Source organism: Rattus norvegicus, chromosome 6 (assembly GCF_021556685.1).
Source record: "Rattus norvegicus strain SHRSP/BbbUtx chromosome 6, alternate assembly SHRSP_T2T, whole genome shotgun sequence".
NCBI classification, from domain to species: Eukaryota; Metazoa; Chordata; class Mammalia; order Rodentia; family Muridae; genus Rattus; species Rattus norvegicus.
The window spans coordinates 10,377,114-10,397,572 of record NC_141539.1 but is presented as its reverse complement, the minus strand read 5'-3'; the positions used below and the strand labels follow the sequence as shown (position 1 = coordinate 10,397,572).

The window sequence follows — 20,459 nt, the reverse complement described above, 5'->3', positions numbered from 1 at the left end:
AGTCCTGTATCTAGTCTGGGTCAAACAAAGAATGGTTATCCAAAGAATGTTTGTTTCTCTGGTAGGAATGGGATGCCTACCAGTTACCAGGGTAGTGTAGCAAGTGCTGTCAACCTACAGAGGCCTCACATCGGCCTTGGTTTTACAAGTTGTTAACTGATGTGTTCTAGAAGCTAATCTACAACCTGCAGTACAGTCATCTTTTATGTCTTAGTCCCTTTAGATCTGTGGGTTTTTGTCATTCATAGATTTGGTCCTTGTGAAAATACTGGTCATGATTTGTGCTGGCTAGTCGGATATCAATTTTACACAAGCTAGGGATAGCAACAGTTGAATGGAATTTTAAAATATTCAGGACCTATCAAATGTAGGAACAATTAAAAATCATAAAAAGGAATTGCTTTTCTCTCATTGTCTGAGATGTCTTTGATGCCTAGCCAGTAATGTAAGCCCAGTGTGTTTAATATATTGTTCAATAAAATGTTTACTATGCTTCAACAACAAGAGTATCCCTAAAGTCTTAACAAAATCGAAGACCATGAAGAGAGATATTTGACATAAAAAATCGAGTTTTAGGTTCTTGTTCTCAGACTTCAGAGAGAGCTTAAGAGGAAACCTGTAAAACTTCAGACTGGTGAAGCCAAACAGAAGCCAAACACTGATGTGTTATGATAAATGCTCAACATATCTGTGATTTTATTTCAGTGAAAACTAACAAAGGGAAACTTTTCTCACTGACGTGTTCGTGTTCTAGAATCTGTTGACAACTGAAGATAAAAGTTTATGTAATTCACACAACACTGCATTAGTCTTCTGCTCTGATAGACTTTCCACCCCCTAAGTCCTGAAGGACTCTAATGTGCTAATTCTAATTGTTTGTAATGATTTACCTAATTCACTAATTAAGCTATTCAAGTTAACTTTAAAAATAATCAGCCTACTAATGAATGCTACTGACTCAAAAAGTTAGTGTAAACAAAGTACCTGGGGCTTTTGTAACAAAATCGATTTTATCCCATCTGTTACTGTTTAATTTTCTTAATCTTTATTTGTGTCTGTGTCAGCAGAAATCACAGAATGGGAAGTACATAGCCATGTACAGGGCAAAGAGTGAAGCTGGACCCCAGGCTTTAAACTGCTGAGACAAAGGCTTCACCCAGGGCTTTTTGTTATTTGAGTTTCTGTCACCTACAGATAAGAGTTACTAGTTTTGTCTAGCTACTAACTGGCATAGTAACCTAACGAAAATCAGTTGGCCTTTCCAAGGTTCACTCTGGTTTTTTCTCAATGAAAGAAGCTAGAGTAGAAAGACGTTGAAGTTTATTTCTTCTTTTAAATATTCTGATGGCAAATGAAGTAGGTTTTCATAATTACATCACACATAGCCAAAAGTAGGTTAAACATAACCTTTTTTTAAAAAAAGCATCAAACTTTTAATATTAAATAATGAACTGTCTTAATTAATAAAGATATTAATGAAGACATGAGTTAAAAATGAGTAACCAATTTATCTACATAAATGGGTTGAATTTAATGGCAGTGATGAATGGCTTTCCCATGACCTAAATTATATCAAATTTAGCCAATAAACAAAGAATTGAGTGCCTAGCTAAAACCTATAAGACTTCAGCCAAATTGGAGAGCTAGAAAAACACACTTCAACTATCCCATGAAATCTTCTTTCAAGTTCTCTCTTACCTAAAGGACTGACTTCATTACAATACTCTAGACCTTTGTTTTTTCCTTTCTTCAAACCCCAGTAGCAATTCTGGTTTGATTTTGGGAGGTGCTCAATATCCTTCCTGTTCCCCAAGGCAGCTAATCTAGTGATCTCTCTTGCCACAGATATCCAGTTCACTGCTATCTACTGCCCTCTCCTGAAACACTCTGAAATTAGGATGCTGAATGTTAAATAGAAGAAACAAAACAAAACAAACAAACAAAGAAACAAAAAATAAAAACATCAAAAGCAAAAGAAAAAATAATAAAACAAACCAATCAACCAACCAACCAAACAAACCAACAAAAAGACAGGAAGTGTGGAGGGAAAGGAAAGGAGGAGAAAATCTCAGAGGAGAAAAGAGGAAAAGTGGAGGCAGGGAAAGAGGGAATGAGAAGAGGACGGGTGTGGAGGGGAGGGAAGGGAAGAGGAGAAATTTTAAAAATGGAAACATCTCCTCTTTATTCGTTCTCAAGTACTTACAATGCATTCTTTACTCACCCTGTTAACTTTTTACTCATTCATATCTTTTCTCTTTAGCATACGAGCTATTTAATAGTTCCATGAATGTGTTTCAGTCTCCAAATCTACCTGCTAACTCCAACCAATAAATGCTTGCTTGAAAAGACCCAAATTTTGTTCCCGGTTACTCACACCACTCACTGCAAAATAATCTGTCTTTCTGGGAATCAGTTGTGTCCTATGAAAAATCTGGATTTTTATTTTTTAATATATTCTTAGCTAAATATGAAAACCCTTATATTTCCCCATGTATGATATTTCTACTCTTGAATACTTAAAAATTTCCTTGTTGCCAAACAAGGATTCTAGTAAGTTCCTTGTGTGTAGTATATACATTCTTTAGACATGTGTAGATAGGCTTAATGTATTCACAGAAATAAAATCATTAACTTTGTAAAGATATAAAAGGCATTTTTCATATATGAACCCAAAGTTTATTTTGCAAAGAAAGTAATTTATTGGGAAATCTTGAGTTGGGGTGCAGCAAAATGACATAAGGCTTTGTGGAGTAACATGAGAAGACGAGTTCTATTTTGTTTTGAGAGAACATTTTGCTAAATACTGTAATTAGTAACAAATCAGAGATTAATGATGCATTATATTCTAGAGCTTTAACTGACATAAAATAAGAAATAATTTCCTCAACTTTAAAGGATTTGCAAAGTATTACTTCTGTACTTTGCCTCACGCACAGAATATAATTGAAGACAGGTTTACAAGAATTTTAATATTTATTCTTAAATATGAATTGTTGGCTTGTAGGAATATCGCATTCCCAAAAGAGCCTAAAATCCACATCTCCTAATTAGTTTCTGTATGAAAGCCTTCCTGACAATTGACAGGGTAATACCAATGGTCACTGCTTTAGGTGCTTTTCCTTAAACGTGTGTGTTGCTATCAGACAAATTGCTTCATATAAAAGCACTTACCACAAAGGCCTATAATGGAAGGTTAAGTGCTATCCTTAATTACTAATTTCAAACCTTCTATTTTGCAGTGCAGGCACTTTAAAAGGAAGCAAATATAGTCTGTTAGTTCCGTTCCTGCTTCTCTGATTATAGGATTTGGTGGAAAAACCATTAGTCTAGTGGCTTTTCTAATGAATAATAACCTCCCTAAATTTTTAAAATAAAAATAGCCAAACCACAAGCTGATATAAAAGATATATACTAGACTACGATATTGAACTCATACTTAAAATCAGTTTGTTCTAGATCACTCCCACTTTGAAATTTATATTCAACCTTTATGGTTTTGCTGCTGGTAAAACACCAAGAGAAGCAAATGTTTGAAAAGCTCATGTTTCCCCCTTCATTAGATCATGCTGAAGTGCACACAGTGGAGATGGGTGGACAATTAGATGGCATAATGGTGATGTGTCTGCGCTCTTCACAACATTAAGCTCTTATGCGTGTAATCCCTGCAGAATGTCATGTTTTTATGTGGATAGCATTTCCTCATGCATTTTCCTATGTGTTGCATACATGTAATTTTTCATGAGCTATTGCATGTGTCCTCCACAATAACAAGTGGAACTTGGTTCAATCTTCCTTTGTCAATATTAATTAAAGCACTCTTTAGTGAATGGGTACCTAGAGTAGGTGTCTGGATATAAAAGATTACAAGTATGAAATTGTTTCTAAATATTTGTTTCTTATTATTCATTATCAGCTTCCAATCTTTAAATACATTTTATGTCTTTTTCTTTTATTCACCCCTTTCCTTCCTCCTTCCCACCCTCCCACTTTTCCTTTCTTTCTTTCTTTCTTTCTTTCTTTCTTTCTTTCTTTCTTTCTTTCTTTCTTTCTTTCTTTCTTCCCTTCTTTCTTTCCAAGACACAGTCTCTCGGTCCTAGTCGTCTTGAAGCTCACTCTGCAGTCCAGGTTGGCCTTGATATTTTCAAGAATACCAACTTGATAAACAATTATTGAATGCTTTTTGCTTGTCAGTATTTCAATAATTTCCAGATGGGTTTTCTTGATTTTAAATGTCATCATAAGGAAGTGTGTTTTGTCACATTTAATTCATCTCATATTTGCAGAACAAATGAACAGGTTAAGGCTGAAACCAGAGAATGATAGAAGTCAGAAGAAGCTCAGACTGGTGTCAAGGACATTATTCTCTTCATTATTGATTATTCCCAGAGAAAATTGGTGTCTAATTGATAAATTATTTAGTCAAATTATTTATTCTAAGAAGCAAATAATTCCAACAAAGCAGTTGCTTCTGCATTTATTCTTGTTGTCGGTTTTATTGCATGTGATATAAATTGGTTCTGTTTTTAGTTACACTGTGTCATAAGTTGCTGTAAGAAAGAAAACGTTTTACAGACTTCAGCTGGTGACACTCTTATCTCAGAGTCCTTGTGCTCACTATAGTTATATGAAAATGAAGTGAACTGGCTTTCCTCATAGCTGTAGATCTGTACTGCAGTGCCTCTTTTCACCTCACTCCAGGCTACATCTCCGCCTGCCCTCTGTTCTGCTCACGTGTTCTGTAAGTGTCTGTGTGTGCCACTGTCAAAGGAACAGCTTTATTTTCTCTCAAAAAAAGTGTTATAATATTCCTTCCCTTGAATTTAAAATTTAACTGTTACTTTTGACAAAGCCTTTCTTTTGTTCAAATGCAAAGGTTCAGTAAAATGCTTTGACACATTTTTTTTAATGTGTGCATTTTTCTGGTGAACTGATGTTCTGGATTTTTCAAAAGACAATGTGTGGCTTCAAATTCATCTATAAAATGTCATTTTTACACAGTAGCAAGAACAGTTTAGGACAGCATTACATTGACGTGACTCTAAAATCTGATAAATACTTGATGGTTTCTCAGAAAACCCACAATTTGAAGAAACGGACGCAAACATTGCTTTGCTTTTCCAGCTGTTTTTTCATAAAACTCCCCAGGTCCATAAGCCCTTGCTTACCTGCAGGGTATCGTTCGATGACTGGCCAGCTGTCCACCTGTAACGTGGCATTGCCACCACTCCTCGTGAAACGCACTACATGGTATTTTCCATCATTAATGATTGCATTGGACTCCTCAATGGCGATGTCATCTGTCCCAACATTAAATTTAACTCCAATTTTTCCTTGGTGCTGTTAGGAAGGATGGGGGGGAAAGGTCCTATTAATTCAACAAATTATCATTTGATAAGAATTTCATAGAAGGCATTGTTCAAGAACATGCCTTAGACAACAGCTGTTTTCTTCTGATTCTATTTCTGGGAAACTGAATGCAATAGAAGTAAGATCTTGACATCTGGGTAATTCTGAGATATCTCTTTCATGGATAATTGATATTTTGAAAGACATACTTGCAAGGGAATTGAACTGACTTCTTCCCAGGGGCTGCCACTCAGAAGGTGCACAGCTGCCTGCCTGAGAACACACGGCCTCATGTCCTCTGATATATCTCCTCTAATCCATTCTCCCAGTTTCACAAGAAAACCACGGATTGAAATGCTCCCTTTTAATAATGAGAAATCAGAGCAAGGAGGTCTGTGTAGAGCCAGCCAAATGACAGATGCTCACAATACAAGACATCTCTATAATGGGATGGGCAGAGAAATAGGCATTCACCGAAATGATTCTTAATCATTAGTTTCAAACAACCAAGACATTAGCAGCTTAAGACACATTCATTACCTTTTCCTTGCAGATGATGAAACTGTGTCATAACTGTGCAGTATCTTGTTCAAGGACACACAACTTAGTAAAGACAAGCTGGAACTAAAGTATGATTTCCTAATTTTAGGTTACAGATTAGCTAAAATGGAGCCAACATAATTATCTACAATTAATGCCCTCTCTGAATTATGCAAAGCAATATTAAAAATCATTCTAATGGTAAAGTTGTGGCTGTTAACTTCACAATGTCGTCACCTAAGAAACATGTACCTCTGTCTTCGACCTCTGAGAAGCATTCTCTGGTAGCAGGGCTGTCAACCCAACCATGAGCTGAGCTGACTTTGAAAGAATGGAGATTTTCACTTAATCACTAGCACAGGATATGGGTACTGCAGGCTCTTGTCAGAATCAGACTTAGACTATCAGTGGCTTCCCTCTTATCACACCTTTTCATCAGTTGAGAGAAACAACACTGGAGAAGAGGGTTTTAAAGGAAACAGAGCTGTAGAAGAGTTAAATCACAAATAGGAAGGCAGAAGGGTTGGAGTGAATACTTGGACTACATACATTTTGACTGCTGAAGGCTTCTCACTACTGAACTAGACAAGATGGTGCCATCAGCTTATAATAGAAAAATCTTATATTAAAAAATTTTCTCAGATCAAACTTAGATTAATTAAGAAAAATGTCCAACGTGCTGTTTCAGACACTGCTGAATCCTTTAAAGTTTTCTGTATCCCATGAATGTATTGCACACAAAGGATTTCTGATTATTTAAGATCATTTTAATGTTTTTGTTTTTATTTATTTTAGGCTTGATAAACAATAAAAAATTTGACTTCAAAATGTCACGTTTCTCTTCTGAGTATTTTTGTGTTTATTAATTAGACAAATGCTTATGGTCTAATATAAATATTCACTATTTATTCATTCTGTGAAAAATCTATACATGTATTCAATAGGCTTTGAGTACATTGAGTCCTGCTTCCTCCCCTAATTCTCCCCTAACTTCTCCTCTCTCCAATTTCTCTCCACCCAAATTCATATCTTCTTACATATATATATATATGTATATATATATATATATATATATATATAGAGAGAGAGAGAGAGAGAGAGAGATAGATATAGAGATTAAAAATGCACTGGGTTTTCACACTTACACATGGAGGTAGGGCTACCCACTGACACATGAGCAAGCTAGCTTGGGCCACTCCTCAGCACATTTCCTTTTTAAATATTGTCCATGCATGTGTTGATAACAGAATAACAGGCAACATCACATGACTTTAATGAGATTACTGCAATGTCCTCTGGACTTATCTCATAGGTTAAAATCATGCATTAGCTTCTACTCAAATGTATTTATGTTTACTTAAGTACAGCAAATACGCATAAATACCTCACTAAATAATTTATTGAAAATAAACAGAGGGTAATTTTACTAAAACGAGGAAATAACAAATGCTCATAGGACCTGGCAATCTGCTTGAGGTTGTGTATCCCAGAAGTCATAGGGAAGCTTCAACCCCAACAATATGGCTACCTGAACAGGACCTAAACAAGTACAACACCGATATAAGCATGCTAACATGGAGGGGGTAAATCTCACGGATGCTCAACCATAAACCAGGAACAGCTTTAATCCTACTTAGTAGGGGAAGAAAATAGTAATGGGATGCAGAGGGAGGGAGGGGCCTGAGTGGGAGAGGAAATGGTGAGGGGACAAAGGGAATAGGTCAGGTGTGGGAGTGAGGAACAGGAGACAATCCCAGAAGGCCAGGAGAGTGAATGGAAATATGCAGGTTCAGGGGGAGGGACAAGGGAGGAGGAGTGACTCTTAGGACTCAATGGGTGGTAACTTAGCCATAATGCCTAAGAATGGGAAAAGGAAACAATGGGGAAAGAGCCCCCCTCCAGTAGATAGACAGGGTCTCAAGTAGAGGGATGGGGTTACTAACTCACAGTCAAAATTTCTGACCCAGAATTTTTTGTGAAAAAGAACTGCAGGGACAAAAGTGAAGAAGAGACTGAAGGAAAGGATGTCCAGTGACTGCCCCAACTTAGGATCTTTCTCATGGGAGTTTGGGTGGGGAGCACCAAAGCCTGACACTATTACTGATGATGTGATGTGAGGCAAGAGGGAGGAAGAATAGGATGAGAAACTGTGAAAGGAGGATGAGATTATATAATTATATATGAGATTATATAATTACAGGCAACTAAGGAATGCTAAGGGTAGGAGAAATAGTCTTCCCTGAGGATGAGCCTCTAATTGCTTATCTAATGCCAATTGGTTAACCCCTGACATCATATATGTACAGTAACACTAAACAGCTTGAACAAGATGTAATTTGAAATTTATAGAATTATAAAAAAGGAAGTTGTGAATGAGAGGAAGTGGTAGTTGGGTGGGATGGAGTAGAGTGAGGTGGGGTGGAGTCAGGAGGGGTGGAGTGGGCTGGGGTGGGGTAGGATGGGCTGGGGTGGGGTGGAGTGGGGTGGGGTGGGGTAGGATGGGCTGGGGTGGGGTGGAGTGGGGTGGGGTGGGGTGGGGTGGGGTGGAGTGGACTGGGGTGGGGTAGGGTGGGGTGGGGTGGGCTGGGGCAGGGTAGGGTGGGAAAGGTGGGGTAGGTTAGGGTGGAGTCAGGAGGGGTGGGGTAGGATGGGGTGGGGTGGGGTGGGGTGGGGTAGGATGGGGTGGGGTAGGGTGGGAGGGTGAGGTAGGGTGGGGTGGGGTGGGGTGGAGTGGGGTAGGGTAGGGTGGGGTGGGGTGGGGTGAGGTAGGGTGGGGTGGGGTGGAGTGGGTTGGGTGAGATAGGGTAGAGTGGGGTGGGGTGGAGTGGGGTGGGGTGGAGTGGGGTGGGGTGGGGTGGGGTGGGAGGGTGAGGTAGGGTGGGGTGGGGTGGAGTGGGGTAGGGTAGGGTGGGGTGGGGTGGGGTGAGGTAGGGTGGGGTGGGGTGGAGTGGGTTGGGTGAGATAGGGTAGAGTGGGGTGGGGTGGAGTGGGGTGGGGTGGGGTAGGGTAGGATGGGGTGGGGTGGGGTGGGAGGGTGAGGTAGGGTGGGGTGGGGTGGAGTGGGGTAGGGTAGGGTGGGGTGGGGTGGGGTGAGGTAGGGTGGGGTGGGGTGGAGTGGGTTGGGTGAGATAGGGTAGAGTGGGGTGGGGTGGAGTGGGGTGGGGTGGGGTAGGGTAGAGTGGGGTGGGGTAGGGTGGGGTGGGGTGGGGTGAGGTAGAGTAGAGTAGTGGAGTAGGGTAGGGTGGGCATAGGAAGAGAGGGGAGAAAGTAAAGTGAGGAAAATACTTTAATTTTAAAAATTAAAAGTGAGAAATTGTTTATTTTTGTGAAAGTGTCATATGTCAAGGAATACATGACAAGGGGAAGCCCGAGGACAAAATAAAGGACTTGATTCTTCCCTCTGTACTGCATGTTTCACTCAGGGCAGCATCAAGCTCAGGTCCATTGGGCTCAGTTGCAAATACCTTCCCATACTCAGCCATTTTAACAGCTTCTTTGGTGAGGGATTTCTAAGATATGGGTAAGAACTCTTAAAAAAATAATAGTCATCAAGAAGTGAAGGGGATGCTCTCAACTACGTGGTGGCTACTAAAGCATTAGGAAAGCAAGATCCCTTCTGTCCTTATCCCTTCCTGGTCCTTCTGCCTCATCCCCAGAAGTTTCATGGAGAAAACAAAAATGAATCACAGAAACAAGTGGGGTAAACGTATTCTCCTCCCACCAAATGTGGACTCCCAGTGTGGTCTAAGCAGACACTACTGGGTGGTTTTAGGGGAACTTACAATTATTACTGTAAGCGAGACAGCTAGTTACTTCCTTTATCTAAGAGTGAGGTCTGACAGGACCTTCCCTGTGCTTTCCTGGGGTTGGGATGAAAACCTCTCAGGACAAGTTTAAATTATTGTTCTATCCTAGGTGCAGCATGTGCAATTTAATAAGTACATGATACTTGTTAATCAAGCATTAATTCATTGGGATTCTCTTCTGGTTCTAATGTCTTTCTTGTAAGAGAAGAGATAAACAAAACAAATCAAAACAAAAACAACAGAAAAAACCAACCCAAGTTTCCACATTGTTCTAAGAAAATGACTACAATAGTCAAACTCTCAATTAATAAGGAAGTCAAATTTGATGAATAGAAGTATCTTCATGCTGAAGCATAAAAGAATGTCTCAGTCACTGGAGAGATTACACTGAGCATAAAGAATACTCTCAGCTCTTCCAATGGGTCCACATTCAGTGTCTAGTACCCATGTGCATCTAGAACTCTGCTCCAGGACAAGAGGCTCTATTATGGCTCCTTGGGCATCCACACATGTGACACACTTATACACAAGTAATAAAAACAAATATTAAATGTCCCCAATATACAGATAAATAAATGCTTTCAACTTATCCTTAACCTCTTTTCACAATGTGAAACATAAAATGCTTATTTTCGAGGGTATAGAAGTGGCCAGATTTTACAATGTTTGATGAATTGCCCGTTTTAAATAATTAATTATAAAACATCAAGGGTCACTGAATCTTGGAGAGGTTCTAGTTTTTAAACAGTGTCCATCTGTTTCTGGATACGCCAATATGTTGCCTCCATTCTAAGTAGCTTTAATATATAATGGATTCAGACTTTGTGAAGTAGCTAGTGTAGAAATGAAGATCACCAGAGTTGATACAAATAATTCCTACCACAATCCACAGATACTTTACCCTACTCTATTCCAAGGCCTGAAAATTAATTTAAATATAAATGATAGCCAAAGAAATACCTGGCCCCTTGGAAAAAATTAATATAATGAAATAACAAAAACTACTATAAAGAATATTTTGTAAATCCAATATTTCCTTCCACCTAAAAACTGTAAATACATTTCAATCCCAGCTCATATTGGCAGGATAGAAAGTTATTTCAATTATGTAAAAAATAAAACTTGCTGAACTTTTTTTGCCAATTTATAATTACAATTCAGAAGAATTCATCTCAAATCCTTACTCTTCGGGATTAAATGTGATCGTCTTGGTAAATTCTCATGAATATTACATTAGTGAAACCAGCAGTCACTTCTGTGGACATGTGCTGTTCTCTGTATTGTATCTTGCTTGGAATGATAACTGCCTCATGTTATAATTTTGAAAATCTATTCTAAGGACATCAGTAATGAGGCATTTATAATTTAATGAAGTCTTTCTGTGGATTCATTAAATAAATAGAGACAAAGGTAATTATTGATTTTCCACAAAAGCTCATTTCTGAATAAGGATTATAATATTAAGCCCTGCTTAAAGGAAACATTATGAAATATAATACTAGATAGGCACTTGAAGGTTCTAACAAGTGGGATGGCACTGTCTAATTTCTTATGAAATTATATTCACTTGAAAATATGTTTGAACCAAATTGAGATTTAATGATATTCTCAATATCTAGAGCATACTTCAAATAAGAAGTGTATATGTTGTTCATTCAGACATGTGAAATAGTGGCTTATTTATTTATTTACTTATTTGTTTTGCTTTTTGTCTCAGAAGTCTTTATTAAACTTATGAAGATAAATTATGCCTGCAAATATTAAAAACACACCAAAGAGCAGAAAGGGTGTCAGTGAAGAGCAAGGTGCACTGAGAGGTGGGTACAAAGGCTCTCAGGAGTCCCTCACAGCGCAAGTGGGCACAGTTCACATGGCAGCAGGTACAAAACAGCCAGTGTAAAGGACGCCTGCACATATAGGTTCACTGTGTTTCCCTGCTTCTTGTGTCTTAGAATGCTTACTAGAGGCTTTCCTATACAGCACATCTCACTACAACAAACCTGAATAACATAGCATACCTAAAAGCTATATTCTTAGAGAACTCAAACAAGCTTCCCCAAAGTTTTGTAGCTGATAAGGATGAGTAACTGGAAGCTGGTCCATCTGGTGGGGCTTCTTATAAAAGAATGGCATTAGTCATGTCTGTGCCCCAGGAAGAACCTGAAAGCAGAGTATCCTTATAGAGTGAATTACAAGGAGGTTTTCTGCCAAGTGCTAACAATTGCATTCCCCAGCACTACACAACACAGCACTCAAAGTGGACAAGGTCCAGAGTGAGGCAACTCAGAGAAACGTCATATACAAGCAGCATATTTTAAAACATAGCACATTTATTTTCCCATTCAATTTGCACTGAAGATAGTACATTCGACTTTCATTGAGCTAGGCTATCTTGTCTATGTCCCTGTTCTCCAGAACAAGATGCTGCACTTCTCCTGTGACCGTCACAACTTGACCCTGAGATTGATGCTACCACACTGGGAACATGTCCTCATCTGAGACTGATGCTACCACCCCAGGGGCATGTCCTCCACTCCTTGTCCTAAGACTGCCTAATCAAACTTTGAAAGCCAGTGACAGTCCTCCTTCCCAAGTGTCAATTTCTTATGTCCCTGTTTTTTTTCTAAAATATTAAAAACAGTTTAGGATTATAAAAACAGTAGCTTAGCAGTTATACCTTCAAAACACATAACAGACTACATTCGCATTTGGATTTCTCACAGATTCACTTACACACAATATTTAAATAAGTTGTAATTTACGGGCAATACTGTAAAACAAAGTTTTAAAGTGTACTGAAATTATTTAAAAGGCAATCACTCCCCCACCCCCAGTAGTATACAACCTTTCTGTCATACTCGCATATTTGATTCATGAGATTATGCAAATGAAGTTCTTAGCTCATTTGTTTATTTATTGCACAGCACTCAAGACCCATTGCTTTCATTCCTACTAATATTTTTGTTTTTCTATTGAAATATGCTGTTGAGCTTTGGAGGAGGTCAGTAGATGTAGGTATGCAGGGCAGATTTGCCACAGAACATCTTAGCTTTCACAATGGCTCATGTAACAAGATGACTGTCACACAAAGAAGAAAGCAACCTTATTTACAATTCTGGTGCTATGAAAAGACACAATGACCAAGGCAATTCTTATAGAGAAAGTATTTAATTGGGGATTTGCTTACTGGTTCAGAGGTTTATTCCAACATCAGGCAGGGAGTATGGTGGCATGCAGGCAGGCGCTATAGCAGTAGTTCATAGCTACATCCTCATCCACAGACAGAGAAAGAAAACGAGGTCTGGTATGGGTTGTTGAAAAAACAAAGGCCATTGCTAGTGACAAAGTCCTCCAACAAAGCCATACTGCCTAATCATTCTTGAATGGTGGCCCTTATGATGACTACACATCCAAATATGTGAGCCTCCAAGGGATCATTCTTATTCAAACCACCTTCGAAGCTAGAAGTCAGAAGTTCAGACACAGGACATGTAATATTTACTACTGAACTCAAGGAAGAATATTCTAGCCCTACTGTACTTGTCTGTGTGATGAGTTGTTCTGCCATGGCTACACTGAAGCAGGGACTGCTTAACTGTATAGCCTCCTTGGTCGAATGACACTTTGGTTCTAGAAAAGTCTAACTACAAAGGAAAATGTGAGAAAGATCTCCCGTGTTCATTAATTGGCAGTATTAACATAGTAAAAATGGCCATCTTACCAAAAGCAATGCAATCCCCATCAAAATTCTAACTCAATTCCTCACAGAGATAGAAAGATCAATTCTTAAATTCATTTGGAACAACAAAAAACACAGGATACTGAAAACTATTCTCACCAATAAGAGAACTTCTGGGGTATCACCATCCCTGGCTTTAAGCTCTACTACAGAGCAACAATGCTAAAAACAGCATGATATTGGTGCAGAGACAGGCAGGTGGATGGATCAGTGGGATAAAATCAAAGACCCAGAAGTGAACCCACACTCTTATGGTCACTTTATCTTTGATGAAGAAGCTATAATCATCCAGTGGACAAAAGACAGCATATTCAACAAATGGTGTTGGCTTAAGTGAAGGTTAGCATGTAGAAGGATGAAAACTGACCATTCCTATCTCCTCATACAAAGTTCAAGTTCAGGTGGATCAAAAACTTCCATATAACACCTTACACACTGAATCTAATGGAAGAGAAAGTAAGGAAGATCCTCGAACACATGGGCACAGAAGAAAATTTCTTTAACAGAAAACCAATGGCTTATCCCCTAAGATCAACAAATGATAAATAGGACCTCATAAAATTGAAAAACTTCTGTAAGGCAAAGGACCCTGTCAATAGGACAAAATGGCAACCTATAGGTTGGGAAAAGATGTTTACCAACCCTACATCTGATAGGAGGCTAATATCTAATATATATATATATATATATATATATATATATATATATATATATCTCAAGAAATTAGACTCCAGAGAACCAAATAACCCTATTAAAAGTGGGGTACAGAGCTACTCAACTGAGAATTATTGCATGGCTGAGAGTCAACTTAAAGAAATGTTCAACATCATTAGCCATCAGGGAAATGCAAATCAAAATTATCCTGAGATTCCACTTAACACAAGTCAGAATGGTTAAGATCAAAAACTCAGGTGACAGCAGATGCTGGTGAAGAGGTGGAGAAAGAAGAACACTCCTCCATTGCTGGTGGGATCGGAAGCTGGTACAACCACTCTGGAAATCAATCTGGTAGTTCCTCATTAAATTGAACATAGTACTACCTGAGGACCCAGCTATACTACTCCTGGGCGTATACCCAAAAGATTCTCCAACATATAACAAGGACACATGCTCCACTATGTTTATAGCAGCCTTATTTATAATAGCCGGAAGATGGAAAGAAACAGATTTCCTTCAACACAGGAATGAATACAGAAAAATGTGGTACATCTACACAATGGAGTACTACTCAGCTATCAAAAACAATGACTTCATGAAATTCCTAGGCAAATGGATGGAACTAGAAAATATCCTGAGTGAGGTATGCTAATTCTGTCAAGGCCTGATGCCCCCTGTGTACGGAAATGTCAGGACTAGGACGTAGAAAGTGGTGGTAGTGGGGAGTGAGGGAGTGAGCACTCTCATAGAAGCAGGGGGTATTTGAGATAGCGGGTTTCTGGAGGGGAAGTGGGAAAAGAGGATAAGGTTTAAAATGTAAATTTAAAAAATCCAATAAAAGAAAAAAGAAACTAAAAAAATGACTTCGTAAAATTCGCAGCAAATGGATGGAGCTAGAAACTATCATTCTGAGTGAGGTAACCCTGTCACAATAGAACACACATGGTAAATACTCACGGATCAGTGGATATTAGGGGAAAAGAGCTCGGAATATCTATGACACAACTCACAATCCATATGAAGGTCAAAAGAAGGAAGACCAAAGTGTGAATGCCTCAATCCTACTTAGAAGGGGGAACAAAATAATGACGGGAGGTAGAGGGTGGGCGGGACTTGGGGGGAAGTGAGGAGGGGAAAGGAAAAAGGGGGCAGGATTAGGCATGGGAGGAGACAGTGGAGATGTACAGAGGGTCAGGGAATTGAACAGATGTGTGTAGCAGTGGGGGATGGGGAAATAGGGGTAGCCACCAGAATGTCCCAGATGTCAGAAAAGCTTGAGGCTCCCAGGAACCAACGAGGATGACATCAGCTGAAATATCCAACAAAAAGGAGAGAGAACCTGTAGAGACCATATGGAAAGGTTAGGCATGGCCCCCGGTTGAGGCATGGGGACACTCACCCTTCTCAAAAATTCACCCCAGGATTGCTGACAGAAGCCTAATATGGAGGTCTCCTGAGAGGCTCTGCACAGAGCCTTACAGATACAGATGTGGATCTAACCTTAGTAATGAGCATAGGAACCCCAATGGAGGAGTTAGAGAAAGGACTGAAGGAGCTGAAGAAGGTTGCGACCCCATAGGAAGAACAACAATATCAACCAACTAGAGCCCCCCCCACCCCCCCAGAGCTCCCAGGGACTAAACCATCAACCAAAGAGTACACGGCATATGTAGCAGAGAATGGATTTGTCTGGCATCAATGGGAAGGAAGTTTTTGGTCCTGTGAAGGTTTGATGCCCTACTGTAGAGGAATGCTAGGGAGGTGGAGTGAGAGTGTGTGGATGTGTCAGGGAGAACCCTCGTGGAGGCAGGGAGTAGGGGGAGTGGATGGGGGATTTTCAGAGGGGAAACCTGGAAGTGGAGTAACATTTGAAATGTAAACAAAATAAACAATAAAAATTTTAATTTTTTTTTAAAAATAGATATTACCTCTCAGATGATTTTTTAAACACACACCAACAACAGAAAATCAGTCTCTATTAAAAATTTTCAAACTTTATAAACAGATGGATTCTGAAGTTTCATTATGATCTAAATATAGAGCTTTTTTGGTTGGAGAAAAAAGATTTTCCATTAGTCAATAGCACGAGATGCCTTCAGCACCTCAATGGGAAATGGATGATCTTGCCTCTTTTGATAAGAACACACCCCAATTTCTTCCCAAGAATGTAGGACATGGTGGTATAAGCGAAAAATGAGAACTGAAAATAGACTCTGATGCAATCCTTCAGTGTTTCTCTCTCAGCACATCATTTTTCAATAGATAAAACGAAATCAAAGTGAAAATAATAGGTTGGGAGTCAGATGAATCAATGTCTCATTAATGTGTCCTTGAATAGATCAATTAATTGTGCCAATTGTATTTTGAGATCTGCCCAGAATCATTTATGAAGCCTGTATTGGGTTGTGGTTCATCTGTGTGGTACTAATTTGAAGGTTACCACTATGACTATGGATTCAAGATCAAGACTGTCTTTTAGTATGTACTCGTGGTGTGAATATTACCACTGCAAGAAACACCGCAGCTGAACAACAAAACTGATAGCCTCTTGAAAGCCAGACATCTCATCAAGAGGATTAATGTGCCACCTGTATCTACTAAAACACTACCCACTACCAAAAAAAAAGCACTGTGTAAATGTCTTTATCTGTAAACCATTGGTTTGTAAGCTCTCTTCTCCAAATAATCACAGTGCAGAAATGAAACCGGGAAAGAAGTGGACCTTAGTGTGGTGCCCACAGAATTCCTAATTTCTCATCGGCAACACTTGAGGTTACATACCAGTTTCAGTGACGTTAATGAGCTAATAGGTCAGCTTACAACACAGCTTTGGACAAAATGGAGGTCAGCATGGCTAAAGGTGGTCCCAGGAAACCAAAAGGCAAGATGTCGTCTGTTTATTCCTTCCTCATGCAGAAATGCAGGGAAGAACATAAGAAAAAAACCCCGAGGTTCCAGTCAATTTAGTAGTTTTCCACGAAGTGCTCTGAGAGGTGGAAGATGATGTCTAGCAAATCGAAGATTGATGAAGTGGCCAAGGTGGATAAAATATGCCATGATCGGGAGACGAAAGATGGAGCAGGGAAAGGAGGCAAGAAGAAGGACCTGAAAACTTCCAAAAGACCTCTGTCTGGATTTCTCTTATTCTGCTCCAAATTCCTCTCCAAGATCAAATCCACAAACCCTGGCATCTCCACTGGAAATGTGGCAAAAAAGCTGGGTGAGATGTGGAATAACAAGTGACAGTGAGAAGCGGCCTTACATTGCCAAGGCAGTGATGCTGAGGGAGAAGCATGAGAAGGACGCTGCTGACTCTAAGTCTAAAGGGAAGTTTGATGGCGCCAAGGGTCCGACTAAAGATACCCAGAAAAGGGTAGAAGAAGAGGAGGAGGAAGAGGAAAAGGAAGCGGAGGAGGAAGAGGAAAAGGAAGCGGAGGAGGAAGAGGAAAAGGAAGCGGAGGAGGAAGAGGAAAAGGAAGCGGAGGAAGATGAATAAAAACTCGGTCTCCTTGTGAATACCTTAGAGTCAGAGAGCACTGTGATTGGCACATCTCTTATTTGAGTCTATTGCCCTTGTTAGGTTTAATTACAAAATTTGATCAGGATCATATTGTAGTTTCTCAAAGTGTCAGTAGATTACATGAAGTGGCCATAGGTGTCCGGCGCGCCCTGAAAACTTTATCAGAGTTATACAGAGCTCCAAACAATTTTAAGATACAAAGGCACCCCGCGTCCTCCTCACTCAGTGCAGTTTGCTGTTGGTGTGACAAGGCTTGAAGATGTTTCTGGCATCTTGTTCTCAACTCGTAAGGTAGTATTAACTATAAGTTTATTGGCTAGAAATCCTGAGTTGTCGAATGTTCAGATCTATAGTTCGTAAATAGAACAAAACAACCCAGACGGAACTTGATGCTCTTGTTTGGCTTGGAGGCTGTGAGAAGAAGACTTCTGGAGGTGCAGTAGCTCAGAGTGTGCATTGAGGCTGGAGGACCTGTTATACTGCGATGAGCATCCGGTAGCTTCAGGCCGTCTTGTGTTTGCCAAGTGGCAGAGCATTCTGCTGACACCCTTAGTTGTGGAGAGGGGGAGAGGTTAGCTAGCATGAGAAGTGTTTGGAGTTTTTTCTTTCATTAAGTGCAATATGTCTTATACTTTTTAAAGAAAGTGTGGAACTCATCGTTGCCAGCAAAGCAGAGAACTACTGCATCAATAGAAGTTCAAGAACCTTCTGTACTTAAACGCAATTTGCAGCATTCTGTTATTTTTTCTATGTTTAGAAGTTAAATAAACAGTATTGCATTACAGAAAGAAAAGACATGAGCTAAGCTTTCTCCAAGCAGTAGGTCATTGTGTGTGGATGGTTTGGGATAGTTGCTACATTTCATTTTGTTTTGTTTAAATGACCGATGCTTTAAAAACCTTTGGTTGAATGGTAAATTTGTGTTGTTCAGATTGTATGGTCATTCAGGGAACCGTACATAATAAACATTGTGCTTCAGGTGCTGATTAAAGCCATACCTTTGTTTTTCTGTTTCTGTATCTTTGGGCCATGCATAGCTTGCTATTAACCTTTGCCAGGAATTGGACAGGGAGAAGCTATTCTGTTAATTCTGCAAGATCTTGGCATTTCTCAGGAAAAAGTTTTTCTCATAAAAGAGGCTTGGGATTATTTGTGGATTTAATTTACTTGTTGCTTCCCAGGACTATCATTTCTGTTCAGTGCTGACTCTAATTGCGATCTGACTCCAGTGGTCTGCATTCCGATAGCTCAGAGCATGATGATTCTCAGACACACAGACAAAGCATCTTTAGATGGTAAATGGAATCCTCTACACATGGGAATGTTATCTTAGTGAGTAGGTTACAGGTAAAACAAAATTAACTTCTGGATATTTAAATAAAACACCAAGAAAGCAAATGAAGAGCCTAATACATTATTCTTAATGCCTCAGCTGATACATCACAGAGGCAAACCTACATTGCATATATTTGCTTGCAGGTAAAGTCACTGTTGAAAATCATGCCTAACCAGCAAGACATAATAGCCATGTTATACCTTCAAACAGGCTTGATGGAGTAAACTCTCTATGATGCTATCTTATGTATCACCAGCTTAGAGCAGAGCCCTAACATGAAAGTATTCCAGGACAATAGCAGACACGGCAGTCTTTCTTCTTTCCTTTCCTTTCTTATTGACTTCTACTCCAGAACTACTTGTTTGGCATTGTTAGGAAAAGTAAAGGTTTGTGTGTGGGCCTAGGAATGCCAGCCACATACAACACTTCATATAGAATCACCGTGGGTCTATTATACAGAGTGGAAAGCAATAATTCCTACAGCCATCACACAAACAAATCTATGCTTAGAGGTATAATTCAGGCACAGCAGCGTTTTCAGAGGAGAATATGGTGATTTCAAAGGCTAAATCATCAAACAGATATGCTCTATTTTAATTTTCATAAAACAATATACTGCCTTAAAAGAATGCCAAGAAATAATTATCACATAACTTTTACCTGTGCCATATTTCAGAAGAGTATTTTACTACTCTTCCCATGCCTAAAATTAATTTATAATATATGTTGTGGTCTGAGTTGACACATACACATTTTTTGCCCAGCAGGATATATTGTTAACAAATAATTATACAGCTACATAAAACATGAAGTTTAGCACTTAATAAGGTTTGTGTTTTACTTGTTCAAAACCTACAGATGAACTCTAGTGCTCTGTTAATTCCAGTAAAATGGAGCTAGGAAAGCAGATGGTGTGACTCCCACTGTAACCTTACACCTCACAAAATTCCAGTATGTAATGAGACTTAGGTTAGCATGTGATATAAGCCAAATGTCAACAAGAGAAAAAGTAGGGTGCCTTTGAAGGGATCCAGTGGACAAGCTACCCTCTGTGAGGATAGAATTTACATTTGAGAAAGAATTTACAGTTTAGAAAGAATCAAGAGTGGACACACGGGTTTTCCAGGGAGAGGAAACAGCATGTGCACAGGCCGCAAGGGCAGTGGATATACGCACATAAAGACGGATGCTTTGATATAAATACAAATATATAGAGTTTTGACAGACATAAAGATATGCAAATTATACGTGAACAGAAGAAAGCATGAGCCAAAAAGTCTAAGAAGTAAAACTGGGTTAAGGAATTATGCATAACAGCTAAACTATATTATTTGAATAAACAAAGTAATTGGAAAATAGATAGACATGCATATTTTTAAAGGCTTCGATATAAGAGTAGGAAATTGTTGATATAGATGGAGAGCTTGACATTATGTGTGCTGACATTCATCTGATTGTTTGTCCCTAAGTGTCATTCATCAGTGTGCTTTATGGAATGTAATATATAAAAGACTT

General features: G+C 39.2%; 1 protein-coding gene and 1 pseudogene across 49 annotated transcripts in view; one reads left to right on the top strand and one right to left on the bottom strand.

Annotated features, from left to right (window-relative positions):
* Nrxn1 (neurexin 1) overlaps positions 1-20,459 on the bottom strand; it is a 1,143,874-nt gene that overhangs the window by 161,072 nt on the left and 962,343 nt on the right. For all 49 annotated transcript variants that reach the window (NM_021767.4, NM_001434104.1, NM_001434105.1 and 46 more), the window contains 1 exon segment: positions 5,166-5,337. In NM_021767.4, the coding sequence (NP_068535.3) occupies positions 5,166-5,337 (172 nt within the window).
* Positions 16,764-17,830, top strand: LOC148005026 (high mobility group protein B3 pseudogene; annotated as a pseudogene).